At 36.1% G+C, this 19,694-nt stretch overlaps 1 protein-coding gene across 1 annotated transcript in view; it reads left to right on the top strand.

The window, feature by feature from the left end:
• The window catches only part of EPHA6 (EPH receptor A6), a 497,763-nt gene that overhangs the window by 120,954 nt on the left and 357,115 nt on the right, over nucleotides 1-19,694 (top strand). Inside the window, exon 3 of the mRNA XM_062003218.1 lies at nucleotides 929-1,592. Within this exon, the coding sequence (XP_061859202.1) occupies nucleotides 929-1,592 (664 nt within the window). The remainder of the gene's footprint in view (nucleotides 1-928; nucleotides 1,593-19,694) is intronic.

Below are 19,694 nucleotides of genomic sequence, written 5' to 3'. Positions count from 1 at the left end.
ATTGATAATTAGGAGTGGTTGCTGGAAAGATGATTCAGTTATATTGGAGCTAATTTGGGGATGTCGGTAATTCTTTAGAGCAGCAGATGTAAAGTTAAGCATTTGATAAACTTTCATAAGTAGCACATGGATATTTTTTTTAGAACCTCTAATGCAGGAATTTCCACCAGAATTTGAGAATGTTTTAGCGAAGCTGATGTAATGTAAAATGTCAGGGTAGGGGAACAGGAAAAAAAAATAATTCTCATTCACCTCCAGATAGTAAGAAAGGATTTATAAAGTAGCAGGATGCCTGTAACTTTTTGTCTTTTTTAAGTGGAAATAAGTGTAAAACACCCTCTGCAGCCAAAAATGTAGCATCTCTGTATATACTGTTTAATGTTTCTAAGGCATTGGTGTAAACCAGGACAAACTACACCAAACACCTCAGAACCACCAAACAAATTATTGCATCCTAGCTGCCAACTGCTGCAGGTGCCTGGCCAGTGCTACATTCCTGAGCTGCGGGAATTGCTTGGAGAGCTTCAGAGCCAGCCCACTGGCAGACCAAACAAGACTGTCGTAGCAATTTTTTTTCAGCGTAGATGATTGAATGACATCCCCAGGACTGTTCTCAGAATTAATTATATTGCTAACATAAACCTGGACAGTATTTCCCTCTTCTGCTGTGCCACATGAATTTCAAAATGTTTTCATTAATAGCAATTTATCATGGAGTTTCTGAAATAAAACTTGTTGTGCCACTCTTTAGTTGATATCTGCTTTTAGCTACTGTCTTTCCACTAAATTTTAAGTTAATAATTATTCTTAGCCATAGGCTCATATACGTGGGCTTTATGTGTGTGTGTGTGTGTATGCACATTGGGTCTGTGTATATGTATACATGTATATTTGTCTTAGTTTTCAAAGCATTTTATTTTCTTTGCAGTGGGATGCCATAACTGAAATGGATGAACACAATCGTCCCATTCATACTTACCAGGTATGTAATGTGATGGAACCAAGCCAAAACAACTGGCTTCAAACAAACTGGATCTCCCGTGATGCAGCACAGAAAATTTATGTGGAAATGAAGTTTACCCTGAGGGACTGCAACAGTATTCCATGGGTACTAGGAACCTGCAAGGAAACCTTCAATCTCTACTACATGGAGTCAGATGAGTCTCATGGAGTAAAGTTCAAGCCAAACCAGTACATTAAAATTGATACTATTGCAGCTGATGAGAGCTTTACCCAGATGGACTTGGGTGACCGCATTCTTAAACTTAACACAGAAGTTCGTGAGGTTGGACCAATAAACAGGAAAGGATTTTATCTTGCTTTTCAGGACATCGGAGCATGCATTGCTTTGGTCTCAGTCCGTGTTTATTACAAAAAGTGCCCTTTCACAGTCCGTAATTTGGCTATGTTTCCTGATACTATTCCAAGGGTTGATTCTTCCTCTTTGGTGGAAGTACGGGGCTCCTGTGTGAAGAGTGCTGAGGAACGTGATACTCCAAAATTGTACTGTGGAGCAGATGGGGATTGGCTTGTTCCTCTAGGACGCTGTATCTGCAGTGTAGGATATGAAGAATTGGATGGCTCCTGCCATGGTAAGAAAATAGTGTTTAATTTTAAATTCTTTTTTTAACTCAAAATCTTATGATACTATATGCACAGTAAATAGCTAGTTCTTTATTGGAAATTTTCAAGGCCTCTTTCTTGTTCAGAAATAAGCAAGGTTATATGATAATGGTAATTTCTAAGAAAACATCTAGTTACTAAAGATAACCTTCATTTTGTCCATCTGTATGTGTCCACAATGTACATGTATATAGATCAGCTAGTCACCCATGCTCCTTCTGTAACTACTGGAGATAAGCTCATGCTTTAGAGCACAATTCCTCTACCATGTTCTAGATGTCTATTGCAGAATAAGATGAACTGTGACTGAAAAAAAATCCGTTTTTCCTCCATATGTCTAAAAAAGTAATCTAGTCAATTAACTTGGACTTCTGATCTTTCCTGTAAGCTCATAAATACAGAGAAGATGAGTTTACCTGAAGAGATAACGTCATTATCCATGCTTCTTTAAAACAAAGGAGTTTAAATGCCTTTATGAATAACATGCGTGTTAACACGGTTAAATCAATAGCTATCACGTTCAGTTAGAGATGTCTGAGGACCTATTCATGGTTAATGAAAAAGGTTAAAATCAAAAGTGCTCAAAATATATATCACATATATAATATATTAATATGTAAATAACACTATATATATAGCACTGTTCACAGAAACTAATGTACAAATGTAGATACAAGAGGTTTTGTGAAGTAGAGGTCAATACATTACTTGCTGAATGTTGTCTCCCACCTTGTATCTTAAGAGTTTTCTGTCTGAGGAGAGTTTGTACTTTGTGATTTCTCTTTAAGAATTTTGCAGACACCATACTCTGTGTTGGTACACACAGAATAACATAGCACTGCACCTATGTCACTATGCCAGGCATTGAAAGGTATTTCAAATCAAGGTTTCAACTTGGAGATAACTACAAAGAGAAACGTATTTTCTCCCCTTATCAACACTTCACTTTCATAGGTAGGACAGTGAGCACATGCAGGAGCTAAAAAAAAAAGATGTCTTCTACATAATCCATGTGTTGTAGTTCAGTAACACTCTGTCTGCCACTCTTGAAAGAGTGGTTGCATTTGTCAGACTTTCACATAACTGGATTTCATGCACAAATGGAAAAATTCAGATTACTTACACTTTTGTGCTGTTTAAAATATGAATGCATTGCTAAAACTTTGTAAATGCCGTTGTATGCTTGAGTGAAGCCCAGGACTCTGAGCTTTTGTGAATTCAATTTGAGACAACTATTCATGGAGAATGTGTACATTGAGACTTATTTTCTGCCTGCCAGGACTGCTGGATAGGTGGCACTTAATCATAAGAGGTGTGCATCTCTTCATACTGCACAGTTTCTTAGTAGTTAAGTTTCGTTAGCTTCAGAGTTACCAAAGGATAGGTGTACTTTGCATGTTCTCTCTACTGTATATAATAGGTTTGCAATTATTTGAGAATAAGATGCTTTTTCTGTAGCAATGATTGTAAAGCCTCAGTAGCCACTGAGATGGTTTGGTTCAGCATTCTCCTTGTAGCAATAAAGAAACAAAAGAATCCATATCCATAAATTACACAGTGACATGACTATTGTCCAAATATAGTACTCAAGAGCTCCTGAGATTTTAGGATATTAGACAAGCTACACAGCAACCTTGGATAACATAAAGCGCTAAAAGCACTCTATGCATTGTAATCAGAAAATGAAATTCACTTTGTTGTCTGATCTTTCTGTCATTAATTATCAAAGTATACTCATTGCAAAGATACAATTCTGATGTTGCCATTACTGGAAGCAAGTATAATTTTCTACATAAGGTCGAAAGGTTTCTCTCTTAATGGGGTAAGAATTTTCTTCAAGTCATTAACGCTCAATAAATTTCTGTCCATTATGCAAGTAAGTCATGCTCTAGAACTATACATAAGCAATATAACCAACAACCAAGGCCCACAAAAAATGTCAGGAAACTTTTTGACTATGTAGCAACTGTCCTTGTTCGTTCAATTGTCTATGCAGTCTGCTGCTGAACAGGTACATTCTAAATAATATTGAATACCAAAGCCATGTCTGCTTGCGTCTTCTAATCTATTGCCCCAAGGATAAAGAACTCTTTTAGAAAATTAGAATCTCATAGAGTTTCCATATATGTTTTTAAGTAATTTGCATATGTCTGACATCCATTTTGTAATCTTCCATGTATTTTAATAGTAATACTACTTTTTCTGACAGTTTCTCAAAGTACATTTGACTTGCACTTCTTCATGAATGTCATGCCTGAGGCAAGCCCAAATGTATGAGACTTTGAGAACTAAAGAGTAACAATTTAATTTCATTAATGCCCACTCTCCAGCTCTTGTGCTTAAATCATGAGTTGGAGGGATTACTGTCAATGTGGGCATGTTTCCCTTTGTGCCAAAGCTGCTGGTGAATATGCATGGTCTGGCAGCCGCAAATGCATTTTTACAACGTGGCAGTTCAATTCACAGTGTTCGAAACAGAGATCACTACTTATGTTGACAGCAGTTTTCAAGACAATCATAGTGTCCTATTTTGAGACTTTTCTTCTTGGCTGAGACATGAATCAGCTATTTAGAGTTTAAAAGACTTGTCACTTGTCTATACTTTCTGTACTAACTCTTCCATGCCTATTAAATTGTGAAATACTTTGAACATTACTACCTTACTAAGGGAAAAATTGTAAATTTTACATTTAACTTTGTTTTCATAGAAGTGGGGGATGATGGGGGTGGAGGTTATTCTGCTAGCAAGTCATGAGATCTATTTAAACAATTTGCATGTCTTCTACGTCTTTCCCTCAAATCCTAAACCAAAGTACCATTGTCTCTCCTATTCCACTGCAGGAGTTCACAAATCTGAGTCTTGGAAGTAGTTGATACCATTCTGTTAGTTCTTCTTTTAGACATACTCTGTGATAAACACATAACTATTTCTTTCTCCTGCGTGAAAATAACTTTCAAAATAATAACTTTGTATTTTGAGATCTCTCTTCAGAAGTAATTAGTTGGTGGGCAATACTTGCTAATACTTGAATGTTTTTTCCTGCCTGCAAATGGTGCTGAACTTTAAAAGTATACACCAGTACAAGATTCAGTGGGAAATAAACCGTATTGGCTGAAGAGATTATCTGTCACAGAATTTAAAAAGTAATATTTTGCTTTGATATTCTAGAGACAAGAGCTACTAAGTGGTATAAGAAATTATATATTCTACCTTTATCATTTCTCATAGCTTCACAAAGCAACAGGACTGGGAATCAAAAAGTCTTTGATCAGTTTTACTACTGCTATTAAACTCATAAAGGAAACAAGTAAAGTAGATTTTGACCATTGAAAATAACTTAACTGGCAACATTTCAGATATTTCCATATATGTCATTTTTATGTGTGTATCTCTGTGAAACTATCAGTATTCCTTATATGTTGTGTTTGCTTTTAAAAGTCTCATTTCAGAATGAAAGTGTCTGAGAAGAAGTCATAAAAACATTAAAATATCCATGCTTATCAAATTAATACTGCAGTGTGTCCATAACAGTTCACAGGCCCATTTATAGAGATTTTTTTTTTCATAACTTTGAAGATTGTCTTCCTTTTCTGAAGTCAATGGGGGAGTTATTTGCAAGAGTTGTGACATGCACATTTCTTAATAACATAACCTGAAAAAAAAAGCTATTTTCTCTCAATTGTTTAAACAGTCTATCACTTTTTTTATTTCAATCTATTTTGCAGAATTTTTCTGCAAAATTCTGAAATAGCAGCAGTATTAACATATTCTTCTGTTTTCTTTAAGAACACAGAAATGAGTTCTTACTGATAATTTGGCAATGCTAATCATAAATGACTCTAATATGAAGTACTTTGCTAAGTCATTGGTACTAGCCCCATTCACAAGTCATAGCATAGAAGGAAGAGGTGCTGCACAGGATTCTGATAAATATCAATTAAAAAAAGCAAATTCAATGTCGTATCTTCTCTGAATGTCATTCCATGGCAAGAGTTGTGCTCAGTCTAACAAATGTATAATATATACAAGCCATATCAGAGTTTTAGGTGATTTGTTCTTTTGGGGTTTTTTTTTCTTACAGAAAGAAACAGTCATAACAAGGAACACAAACCTGATTACAACAGTTAAGTTCTTTTTAGGTGTTATATAATAATAATTGGATCACTGTTAACAAATCTGATTCTTTAATGGTTTAGCAAAAATTATCTCAGTTACTCAAGTTTAGCAATTAATTGCAGAAAGAAATTCAATTATATATAGCAAATACTAATTATTATAGTAATTTCAGAATTTTTCTTTTTAACCCACCAAATGCAAGGCAGAAGTGTATTTTAACTGTAAAAAACTGATTGCTCTTGAGGAATATTATCAAGAACCCTTGAAAGGATATGTAGTGTGATACGGTTGAAGGAATTTTTGAAGTGCAAAGGCACAAGCAATGACAGACTCACCTGCTTTATTGTAATTAAAACAAATACAATAAGAATTGGGAAAGTGAAGATCAAATTCTTTGACCTTGAGTTGACTGAAAAACACTTTCTAGGGTTACAACGTGCCTGAACACATTTAACACTTGTTTAACTGAACAAAAACTTATTTGTTACTTGAATTTGTGGTAATTTTTTGGTGTTAGGATTTCTACATTGATCTTCAGACATTTCCTCTGATTCAATTAGTTACGTTCATTGCAAATGCAAACTAACATCATCCTCATATACATACCTATAGCATGTCTTTGTTACTAGGAAACCAAGAAGTTAATATTACAGCCTTGTTTTAGTTGTCTGTTGGCATGAAAATGGGAAAAGGGGAGAAAAAAAAAAAAAGTACATTGCAACAGCAAACTTCCTAATAGTTACAGGGGTACAGTATGGTGTAAGGTTCCATTTGGTTTTTCTCCCAGGTATTTCTTTGCTTGTGATATCTACTTTTTTTTTTTTGCCAGCCCATAAGCACTGAAGGAAAGTCTATAAAGGAAAAGCATAGAAAGATTTCAACTACAAAAAAAAAAAAAAAAAAAAAAAAAATTGAATCCCTGTGAGAAAAGGTGCAATTTCCTGCCAACTGTTTTGGTTAGCAATACATGGGAATTTGTCAGAGAGCCTGAATGAGTAGAGGGCTGAAAAGATCCACTGACTGTTCGACTGTTCTTTCTCTGTTGTGAAATGGAACTGCTGCAGAAGGTCTTCCTGGGACTTCTGCAGCTACATAGCTGCATTAGGCAATATGACTTGCCTCCTAGATCACTGCAGTTACTTTGTTGCAGATGGAACTTGCTTCAATAAGTTTAAGTACCCTTTTTCCTTTCAAAATATTGGGCAAATGAGTAGGAAGAATGATGATACAAACTTACAAGTTTAAATAATAATGCAAAAATCTAATTGAAGTCTCATTTACTCTGGAAAATGAAGCCTTTTAATTTCTTCCTTTTGATTTCAAATTCTTTCTTTCAACTGAAACCTCCAATGACACTTCACAGTGTGCACAAAACAGCTCACTCCAGAAAGTCAATGTCAATTTGTGAAGGAGCAGGAGGGGAGGTAGCTGAGTAATGGTAACACCAGAGGCAGCAGGAAGAATGTTAGGAATTGTTAGGTATGGTGGTAATCCTGTCAGTATTAGCTCCATGGCTGTTTTTCACTGTCCTTTGTTTCCTTTGCACCATTACAAGGTGGTTTTGCCCTGGCTGGGTGCCCAGTGCCCACCAAGTCCTTCTAAACTGGACAAGGGAGAGAGGAAATATAACGAGAGGTTTGTGAGTCAAGATAAGGACAGGGAGATCACTCAGCCATTAGTATCACAGGCAAAACAGACTCAACTTGGGGAGAAATTGGTTAATTTGTTAGCAAACCATTAAAACAGAGCAGGGAGATGAGAAATAAAACAGAATCTTAAAACACCTGCCCCCACCCCTCCTCCAACCAGCACAGAGGATGGGGGTTGCAGTCAGTTCATTACAGATGGACTTTGCTGCTGCTTCTTCTCAGCGGGAGGCCTTATCACACTTCCCACTTCTACACTGTGGGGTCCCTCCCATGGGAGACAGTTCTCCCCAAACTTCTCCAATGTGGGCCCTTCCCATGGGCTACAGTTCCTCACAAACTGCTCCATCATGGGGCTTCCCACAGGGGCAGTTTCTCACCCTGCCCCAACGTGGGCTATTCACTGGGAGAACAGTCCAGGTACTGACTGCTCCAGCCTGAATCCCTCACAGGATCACAAGTCCTGACAGCAGACCTCTCAAGCACAGCATGGGCTTCTCTCTCCTCACAGCCTCACAGGTCCTTCCAGGAACTTGCTCCAATGTGAGCTTCCCACGAAGTCACAGCCTCCTTCAGGCGTCCACCTGCTCTAGCTTGGGATCCTCCACAAGTTGCGAGTGAGTCTCTGCTCCCCGGTGGCCTCCATGGACTGCAGGGGCACAGCTGCCTCACCATGATCGTCAGCACAGGTCACAGGGGAGTCTTTCTTCCAGGGCCTAAGCACCCTTCTCCCCCTCCTGCTCCACTGACCTTGATGTCTGCAGAGATGTTTTCACATTCTCACTCCCTGTTGCTGCTGTGGTTTGGCAACAGCACAGCTACTTCTCCTTCTCAAATCCATTATTCACAGAGGTGTTACCTCAGTCACTAATTGGCCAGGCCTTGGTCAGCTGACTGGCATTAGCCCTATCAGCTACACGGGAAGCTTCTGGCAGCTCTTTGTTTAAAGAAGACATCCCAGTAGCTCCCCTACTACCAAAACCTGGCCCAGGCAAAACTGCTACAAAGATGTGTTCGGAATGCATCCCATGACAACAGTGCAGAGAGCACTGGAAGGCTTCAAAAATCACTGAATTCTTCTCCCTTCTTGGATGTCACAGAGAGCAGTTTTATATCACAATTTCTTCTGTAGTGATCCTATCATGGAGATAATTCAAATGTTTTTCTTGTTTTTTTAAAGACTAGCTGTGACTTTAAAAAACCCAGACAATAGTTGCGTTATGTTTTAAAGTAAACAACCATTTCATTTTTTGGAATGTACAGCAAATTCCTGAATATACAAATGCTCTAGAAGGAGTTCACACATTTTTATTATGCTTAAGTAGTGATGATTTATTTCACATATTTACAAGAGTCAGAAGAGCTTTAGATTTTAGTGTTTTCAGTGGCAGTACTTAAGACCTTTGCGATTATTAGTGATATGTATTTCCCATTGCAAAACCTGCTTTTTAGCCTGTATAAGGCTACAAAACATCTGTGAGCACTTACTGCATATTTTAACTTGGACTCTGAATGTGGATAAAATGGCATTGTGGTTTGCCATTTTGAAATTCTGATTTAGATTGAACCACAAAATACATGTTTTTAGTAAAATCCCAGAACACACATGGAAAAACAAGGAATTGTGGATGATAGCAGATCTGTAGGTAACAGTATAAAAAAGCAATTCATAAAGACTCTTTTGAATCTTCTGAATATACTAACATACAGCAAAAAATTGGACTTGATCTGAACTCAAGAACTGTATATATTAGGAGTATTTATTTACAGTAGATTAAAATTAAAATGATTATCTGTTGCAAGGGGAATTGCAGATGCTACTAGTAGCATTTTTATGATAATATGTGCTGGTTTTAATTCATGAATGCCAGATCCTGTGCCAAGTTATTTCACACTATATCTTTCATTTTCCCTGTACCTTTTACACTTGCAAGTAGGGAACTTCATTTGTCCTTAAGATTTGCAATTAGCATGAATTAAAAATAACATTATTGTCTAGATGAAGAGGAAAATTGTGTTGTGAAATGAATGTGATATTATTTACTATCAGAAAGATTTATTTATAGTGAGTTGGACCAGTCTGAAGACATCTGACTTTGCTGAAATAAATTGCCTTGCCTTTTTTCAGCACTGTTAGGTTGGTTTCACAGCTTTTATATTTCCTTTAAAATTGAGTGGTTGTGTCCTTGCTTTTTGACTGGGTACCAGACTAGCTCCCACAAAGCTTCTAAAGAGATGCATTTTTTTGTTGTTGTTTTGGGTTGATTTCTTAGTTTGTTTGCGTTTAATTGCAGCATTTCTATATCTTCTGTTCAGTGTCTTAAAACTGAGGATGTTTCTTACCCTCAGGATAAGAAATTCTCATCAGAATAAGAATTGAATTTTTTTAAAAATTTTTTTATGTGTTTTGTTATTTTGTGGTGTGGGGTTTTTTTTGGTGGTTTTTTTTTGCTTTTTTTTTTTTTTTTTTTTTACTGCAGCAAAGTGTTAAGATTTAAATAAGTACCTGAGGACATCTGGCTTTAATGACTACTTAAGTTAGCACCCAGAAAAAGCTCAATACATTCATGTTGTAGGTTTACACCCAACTCTTTTTACTTAATCTACAGTGATCTGCAGATTTGTACAGCTGGTTAAATTTTAACACAAGAAATTTAATAAAATAGATGGAAAGGCTTTGTGTTTTTTTTTTCCACAAGTTTTTTTGGAAGTGAAGATTTAAAAAAAAAAAAAGCTACCATAACCTACCTTCCAAAATATGTCCCTGTGAAAATGCAAATGAAAATCTTGAGTTTTTGAACTGTGTCTGAATAAATTATGCATATATAGCAAACATTGTTTTCAAACTGAATTAATCTTAGGAAATTACTGTATTTCACTTGATAATGAAATGTGTGTTGAAGTAGATGTGTGTGAATCCTGCTTTGACAGTGGAACAAGGAAGCCAGCTTAGATTAAATATCAAAAACTCTCACTATGGCATAGACATGAAGTTTCAGAAGCAAAAGCATGCTGATTATTCAGATATATCTTGCTTCAAGTTTTGTGTTAGTGTATACCTGTTATTGACAAATAGTCAAAGGGATTGCAGTGATTGATTGTTTTTGTGATGTAATGAATTTGGTAATATAGCTGCGTGTTTTGACATTAGCAGCAGCCCTTAGTAAATTATAATTGTTTGTTCTTGCTCAGATGAAAGAAGTACACTCCAGTGATGGTCACCTGCAAAACTTATACTACTGAAAATGAATTGCATAACTTTTATAAAATGCGCATATAAATACAAATTTACTTATATATTTGTCTAGCTGTATATAAAATAAGTACCTTGTAAAAGTATTGTTTGATTTATTATTATTATTTTTTAACTTGCAGTGCAGATTTCTCAGCTGCTTTGATACCTTCTCCTACCTCCACCCAATGCATTCAGCTCAGGTGTGGCACTTTTCCCCACTGTAGAATCAGTAGTGAGACTATGTCCTAGGACTCTGATCCAGGGGATTACTATAGTTTAGATTCCCAGACTATCGTGCTGTAGGTGTGAAGGGGACTGGCACATAGTATGGGAGCTTGCAAGAGATTCTTCTGCTGCCCTACGTGTGTGAGGTGCCAGAGTGGGAAACAAAGTCTGTAGGTCTTATCCATAAATCTTTTCTAAATCTGTGTTGGACTTCCCTAGATATAATAATAATCTAGTCATAGCTGAATTCTTGTTCAAGCCTTGTACTTGGCTTGCCTGTCTCAAAATACTTTTAATGAAGTCTGATATTAACAAATTCAAACATGTCTACTTGTAAGAAGTAAACAAATGCACGCTAACATACGAATTTCTTCCATATTGGTAATAATGAGAATAGCAGAAGGACTGACAGATTAGATGCTATACTATGGCAGTGTATACTATACACTGTCTTGTGTTCCTCACTGTGACTGGATTTGGCCTCAGTGTATGTCACATCCTAGACAGACTGACAGAAATGGTGCCTCTCTGTTCTTGGGTAATACAGCTTTTTCTTACTTGCCACGTAATTTTATTTGTTTCTTTGTTCAAGGTGTCAGTAGCGAAAGCTCGAGCTCAAACATTTCAGATTAATTTGACTTGTAAAATGTTCATTGTACTTAATACATGGTCAAATTTAAATGTTTAAACAATCACATATATTGAATGCAGGCTGGTTTTTCTTGAATGAAAACCTTGGCCTGCTGTGTTTAATGGATGTAAAGGTTCATCATTGTTTGCATGTGTCTTGTTACAGCCTTAGGAGGTTTTCTTTCAGCCAGAAGAGAAAGGTGAGAGGGTTTTCTTACTGTTGACTATATTTTCCAAAGTATGTAGGTTTCTTCAATATGCCACAAAGTTGTACATCTTCATGAGGTCTGAAGAGACCTTCTGTGATAAGCACAGGGAGGAGAGTAAAACCGTAATGGTTCACTTCTAAAGACCCAATCACGCTGAATACAAAATACCTTGTGTTAGATATTGAATTCATTGAAAGTTACGAAAGATGAATACTTTTTGAGGAAACTGTGATCTACAAATTTGGCCACTAATTAGATGAAGGAACGCTGTGAATGTTTGCATGGCTCAATTGCATAAAACTTATATCTTAACAACATATATAGTCACGTGTTGCAGTGAAGTAACAATTCTGGTTTAAGGGTGTGATGGTTTCTGTGGAAATTCAGTTTCTAGAATTCACCATCAGCTTTTTCTGGTGGAGCCTTGACTAACAAAAAATAAACATAAACTGAGAAATAATTTATATGAAGGGTGCTCAGTGAAAGTTTCCAAGTTTTTACACTATAGGAGGCTGTGGATTTTTTTTTTTTTTAAATAATGATAACAAATTTCACTTAAAACTTAGCACTTAATGTAAGTATGTATACATATATAAAGTTCAGAGAATTCTGGCTAACAAGTTCTCAAAATATAGGAATATGATTTTTTTTTTAAAGAAAATTTTTCTCTTAGTGCTGCTGAGCACAAGCACTCAGATTTATAGTTTGAAATAATTGAAACATTTTAGAATATCATTATTATTTCAATATACACGGTGTCCCTTTGAGAACTCATAAAATTGAGCTCCAAAATCTGAAGATAATCACCAGTACTTCTTTCGAGGGAGGTTATTAATCAGTAATACATTCACAAATAAACCATAAAACACATTGTGTAATGGAACTATTTCCTTAGAGGTTTCCCATAATTTTATTCAGTCAATTATTAAAGCATTTATGCTGAGAAATGTAATTTCAAAAGCAATCAATAAAGGGTTTTCTCTTGGCTAGGAATCACAATCAGGAGTGAAGTAACTGCACAAAGAAATGTGACAGAATTTTTGTCTTGAATATAAAAGAACATGTTTGAGTGTTTAAAAACTTGAGCTATATTTGTTTTTTGTAACTGTCAGACTGCAAGTGAGGGGAGCTTTGGTTCAGCCAACTGACTTATCTTTTTCTTCCTAAAACCAGTTTGAAAGTAATATCAAAAGCAGTAATTTTACACAGCAAGATTGATGTGGACTGTAAAGTCATGCTGCGTCATGGACTAACAAATTTCAAGCACAATGGTATTTAAAAGATTCTGAAAAATCACTCGCACTAAAATTTGTGTCATGTTGGAGGTATTATCTGAGCAAAGCAGTTCAGAGGCTACTCGTAAGCTTAAGCTCTCGCCAAATGAAGGGAAAGAAAAAAAATAAAAGGATGGCAAATGCAATACTATTCACTGCAAGATTTGACTGACAACTTTGTATAAGAGAAAAGAGAGAGGAAGTGAAAACTTCATGAAAGTTGAGGTGCCAGTTACGTTTTTCTGTCCTCAGTAGTTTATGATGGGGTTTGCAGAAGGCAGAAATTTGACTGCGATCACACCTTCACCCTAAGTAAAACCACACGCCTCTCAGCATATCACGTCATACTGCTGCTCAAGTACAACGTGTCCAGGAGCTGCTGCAGGGTCAGAGAGCGAGGGCTACACATTCCCTTCTGACCTCTGTTGTGTGGAAAAAGCTCAACACCTTCAGCTTGATGGAGTTGCATCTGATGGTCTGTTTTTACTTGCAACTTAACAGCACTGAGCCTGCAGCTTTCAAGAGAAATTATGAAAATGGATGCCTTTTGAACTGCAGTGTTGTTTGAAGACTGTTATAAGTCTCTTGGCAAGAGAGAGGATCAGTAACTACAACGTCAAAAGGTCAGCTGCCATATTATTTTTGGATGCCCAGTTCTGGAAAGCAAACTTGTGAGTCTGTGGTGCTGTAATTCTTTAGTGTCATGAGTGCTTTACAGTCTTTTCTAGGGAGCTGAATGGCCTGTGCTGAGCAAGGAGCATCAAATGCTCACTCACAGTACCATTTCATGTGGCACTGGTGGGAAAATTTAAAAAAATGCAGCTGAACATCTGAGACAGATTAGAGATGCTGTTGAATTTTTTTTTTTTTTAATATCTGTCCCTGCTTTGACATATCTGTGGTAATCTTATGTAGGAAGTGTTCCTGGTACTTCTTTTATATTGTTTTATTGCAGCAACATTATTAGGTTTATTTATTTATTTCCTGAACTACTTTGTAGAATATTCCTGTTTGCTAGTCATCTCAGTTCCCATATCTATGTACTCTAAACAAATATGGTCATGCTTCTTCCAGTACTTCCAGTTTGCTGGTTTGATTTTCCTGCTCTTTCAGCATCAGTCTTGCTGGTGTTTATGTAAATATTTTAGAGTTTATCTCTTTCAGATCTTCTTGTCTGTTGGCTCTTACCTCACGCAATTTAGATTTCTTCAAATAATCTCACTTAGATATTCAAAAGACACAAGGCACTTTGTATAGTACTATGCAGTGTTGCAACCATTTAACACAAAACCCAATGCATAACCTGAAGACAGAAAGTCCTTTCAACTTTTGGTTCATAATTTTATTATGATATATATAACAAATTAATTGTTTCTAAAGAGCTCATTTGCCGAGAAATCTTTGGAAGATTCTGATAACAAGCTTACATGCATATCCCAAAACTCTTACTTTAATTCTTTTCTTATCTAAGTCACTGGCAGAAAGTTTTCTGTTAAGATTTTCAATGTTTTGTTGATTAAAAGATAAATACTTTGAAAGACAAATAGAGCAAAAGAAATGGTCTACATGCTTATCAGTGATTAAACTTGACTGTAGGATTTGAAGAGTCAAACTGAATACGGTGAATATGCTTTATATATGCAAACTTGTATCTTCACTATGCCTGAAAAAGTATCTAGTTTAAAGGAAAAATTTTGGGATGCTGGAATTTATTTATATTCTGTTTCTTCTACATAGGCCTACTCTAAGCAGTGAATATGTCAGTCTAAGATGCTTTCAGGCAAAAGATTGCATTTGATTGAGTGCATTTCTCTGCAATTTTTCCCATTGTTGTTTGGGTTCTCTCTTTCTATGATTTTTTCCTTACAATCTTTTTCTGCTATTCATACCTTATTTTCCATTTTCAAAAAAAAAAAAAATAGTAATTAAATTAATACTTTCATATTCTATACTATTAATAGCGTGCCAATAAGATGAATTTGTGAAAGAGGTGTAATTAATTTCTTGTTACTTGAGGAGTACGCTTTTCTTTATTCTCTGACATGCTTCTAAGACAGAAATGTTTTTTAAATGTAAAATTGACTTGTCAGAATAAGAAAACTAGGCTATTATATTGGTAGAATTTTTAAAACATATCATTACCAAACATAACCCATGAATTCTTACGTTTCAACATCCAGATAGTGGTACGTTCCTGTGGTGAACATTGATGTCCAACTGCACAGGGTGGTTCTATGAGGTCTGAGGAACTTGGGTGTTTATTAGGTGTTTGGTGCCTACAGCAAGGGTATGGAGGAAGATATAGCCTACAGAAATTAAAGGTAATTGCTTCTGATTGCTGCATATTAACTTTTCCCTACAAATTCATGCCATTGATATTTTGTTATCAAATGAATTTTAAATAGTACCATTACAGCTTGATGGTTCACAGCAGTTTCTTAACAGTTGAATTAATGTATTCTGACATCATTTCAGCTGCAGTGAAAAGTGGCTCTGAGTTACCTGTGGAGCCAGCCTCCACTGGAGCAGCCCTTATCACCCATCTCGTAGCAGCCCTTCTGTGTTGCTGGTGGTCTCTTATGTCTTGCTCCTTCTCTGAAGTACTCTGACTGCCAGTCACTGCTCCCTGCATTTCCTCACCAGCAGCTCACAGAGAGTCTGTCTTCAGACCTGATGTCTAGGCTGTTACTGGTCATCCAAACCTTACCCAACATATGTCTTATGTTTAAGAGTTATCATAATCCAAGTAGCAATACACAGGTTTTGGTGATTGAAGTAAATCTAGAGAGCTGAATTAACTAAGATTTCCTATCTGACACATCTGAAAGATATTTTCTTGAAGGATTTTTTTAGGCTTTCTTTTGGTTTGCTTTAGCTTCTTCTCTTCTCTCTGCTCCCTGTTACTTTTAGAAGTCCAATCAAATCATAGAGAATATTCTGCAGGGAAGAATCTTGAGTTCACAAGAGTGGCTGACCTCATGTTTTGAACAATAATTTCTATGAATCTTTCTGTCCTGCAAAATAGAGATCTCAGCAAAGGAAAGTGATCCTTGGGAACCAACCCACTGCAGTAAGCTTGTGCTGTTCTAGGGATGTGTCTGCTAATGATAGAATAAATTATGTAAAATAGGTCTCATACCTACCAAGTGAAAACATCTAACAGAGTCAAGGACTGCACTTGAAATGTCTCTCTTAAAAGAAGCGTTGCTTCAAAGGGATCATGATCAAAGCATGAATAAATTCCCAAAGGATAGGAAATGTATGCATAGAGAGATATACTCCAAATGCTAACAATGAATGTTTAGTTATTTGGCATCGGGCTATTGTATAATAATGGTTATATATGTGAGATGTCTTAATTTTGCTGTGACAGTTTGATGGTATTCCCAGATGTTAAATATTTCAAAAGTTATCTTACATATATTCATAAACAAAATGAAAGTGTTAATTCTAATTAAAATGATGCACAGTTCAGTAGCAGCCCTAATAAAGTCCCTCTGGAACAGTAAATTTAATAGCAACGTATCTTCTATGCAGAGTCAAAACTTAGATTTCAATTTTGCTGTAAACTGATCTTCAAGAAAAAACTGAGTAGTCAAGAGAGAAAAACTGAAAAATCATACTGAAAAGTCATTTGAACATATGCAGTGTTTTACATACCACTGTCTATGTATATTGGCATTTAGACAAGAATTGGGGGGGAGGGGGGGGGGGTTAGCCTCTCAAATTTAATGAGTATTCCAGTGTCCTGAAGTATTTGTTTCACTTGAGTATATTTTAATGGTAATATTTGCTGATATCTTAGTCATCATATTCACCTGTTACAATTTTGTTTGCAATTATTTTAAAGCAATATTTGAGAAACCATAATTTTTTTTTAATGTAATATACTGTAATACTAATTGCATTGTAGAGAAGTCTTATACATATCTATGTTTGAGATGTCTTCACAGGGATAACAATTTTAGTGTTGAATTGCTGGGATATCAGACATTGGAATAATAGTTAAAGATGTGAAAGTATTTTTTATTTGCCATTCAGAGTAAATTTTCCACCATGTTTAACAGTAAATGTAAAAGAAGCAACAAAGTCACACTGAGTCAGGAGGCAGTAAAGACCTTGGAGAGACCTAGGGGAATGCCTGAAGACACGGTTGGTTTATAGCATTTAGAATACAACTAAAGGCAAATCCCAGAGTAGGAGGATATGTACATTATCTTTTCAAAATAAGTTTTAAGATTCTTTGACTCATGGTAAATGAATAACACATTTGATTACCCCTGCATGTACTTCTTTTTGTAAACTATGCATTGTGATAATTTTGCATATTTATCTCAGTTGTTTAAAATTATACACATAATTACCATAATTAACAGGTCATGACAAACTCTGTTAGTAAGAGAAATTCTGTGTTTTGAAGGAAGGTGAGTTTACAAAATGTCTCTTTCAATCCTCAATAAAAATCTAGGTTGTCTTCAAAAGAAAGTTCTAGGGGGAAAATTTAGATTGATTGGAAGATTTCTTTTTTCTTTCCCCTTCTAAATTATTCGTTTTTAAGTGTTTTCTGTAAGAAACATGAAGTATACCGATGGGGCAAAAATTTAAAGAAGAAAAAAAACCAGATTGTGGCTGTAGTACAAAAAAATCAAAACTGTCTTTTGAATGCCTTTTAGATATCTTGATAATGTTGGATCCTCTGTTTTTTTAATTATTTTACCACAACCATGCAAAATGTTTCACTTTTGCCTGTAAATTGTATGCAAATTACAATATCTGGGTTTTGAGGGGCAATGCCGATGTGTGCACATGAAAATTCCACATTAAACTCAGAATTTTCAATATTAAACTCAGAATTTTCAATATCAGGCCCTGTAGTCATTGGTAGTTCTGGATAATGAACGTGGTGATGTTTTTTATTATTTTGAGCATGGGGAAACGAGGCAGTTTAGTGATGGTAAGTGAAAGTTTTGTAGTTTCCAGAGAAAAACAGTGGCTAATTTCCATTAAGGGTATGCACATCAGAATCAAGTTAGTGGCTAAGTATTTAATACATGTGTGCAAGTATAATCAGAAAAAAAATCTAGTCATCAACTTTATAGCTGTTAAATACTTGTATAGGCTCAGATTAGAGGGAACGCAACTCTTGCAGGGATCAGCAGGCTCAACCACCTTCATAACTTTCAATTAGTGTGATTTAATACTTATGCAGTAATTCTTCCTGCAGTTTATTGGGTGGAGCTATATAAGTGTGAATGAGCAATATATGAAGCCAAGTTGCAGGAAAAATGTATTCTAACAGTTCAGGATGTTTTATGATAGTGGTCTGACATTTACATGCAGATGTATTATCATGACATTTTTACACTTTGAACGAACTTGATGTATTTAAATTTAAAAATGCCACAATGCAAAGTACTGTGAAGAGAAACCTTGCATAAACTGAATTCTTCCTCTAACGGAAGAGGTGGCCTGACTGAATGAGAATAAATTTTGAACTTTCAAAACATTGAACTCATGTTCCAGATAGCTGTAACAAAAGAAATAATTGCAATATAAATTTTAAAAACTGAAAATAATTCTGGGATTGCTCTCTGGGGACATATTTTGTTGTTCAAAAAAATATGGGTCCTGGTAATCACTATAACCTATAGAGATAAAGATTTTTTTTTTTCAATTAAATGTAAAAATGTTACTTGGAAGCTGTCAGCAGAGAAAATCATATGCCTTCATAAAATATATTGCCTAGTCTAATGGTCCAAAACTAACCAAATCATTTTAAAATGCAGCATTGAGATTGCTCTTATCCCATGAGTGTTGAATTAGAATAAATTTCTGTGTGACAATATTGTAAGCGAAAAAGATCTGAAGAAAAATATTCTTTCATATCGTACTGCTCTTTTACCAGCGCCTGGATGGGTATGAGTTTTGTATGCATGTCCTGGCAGAATGTTTGAGAAACTCAGATCTGTGAGGCAGGAAACGTGTCATCCCTCCTCTGTTTGCGTACTGATGCAGGTGGAGGAAGGCAGGAGGGACAAGAGCTGGTTGCTGGGAAATGGTCCCTGGTAGACAGTGGCTCACTGTTGTCTTCTCTGGGTTTCTGCACTAGCTGGGGTGTTTGGTGGGAACTGGCATATTATCTGATTTGTTCCTCCTACTCCTTGTTGTAATGGAGACATGGGGAGCTGAATCACCATTCCCATAGAAAGGGGCTGGTGTGGGCACAACCACCCTGAGAGCAACCCTGGCAAGAAACCCTTCCTTCATGGAAGCAGACCGAGGTTTTGTCTTGGAAAGACCAGGTGGGAACTACCATGTATGACAGGGATGGCCGAGAGCCCAGAAGTAGATGGAGAACTAAGTTAATTTATAGTGTCAACACACCTGTTATTCATCTACTACTCTTTCTGCCCATCATCCTTGTACCAGTGCTGCAGTGTCCAAGCAAGATTTGCAAGTACTTCACTGTGAGTCTTCACTGATGTAATTCTTCCAGATGTAACCAATGAGCATCTGTGGTCCAGAAATCCCTGTAGCAGAAATTGTTAATTATGGTCCTGACTCTTTTTCATGAAGTTTACTGCTCTGTAGCTAGAAACTACTGCATTGCAAATGTATTGTGGAATCTGTAATTTCCTGATCAAAATGAAGTTATTTTGTCCACAGTGTGGAAGCTCTAATTTTAAAGGGTGTTTTTGTTTGTTTTTTCTGAAGTAACATCCAGTTTTGCAGCAA

This window comes from Colius striatus, chromosome 1 (genome assembly GCF_028858725.1).
Source record: "Colius striatus isolate bColStr4 chromosome 1, bColStr4.1.hap1, whole genome shotgun sequence".
Classification (NCBI taxonomy): Eukaryota; Metazoa; Chordata; class Aves; order Coliiformes; family Coliidae; genus Colius; species Colius striatus.
The sequence above is the reverse complement of the archived record's forward strand: the minus strand, read 5'-3'. Positions and strand labels throughout refer to the sequence as shown.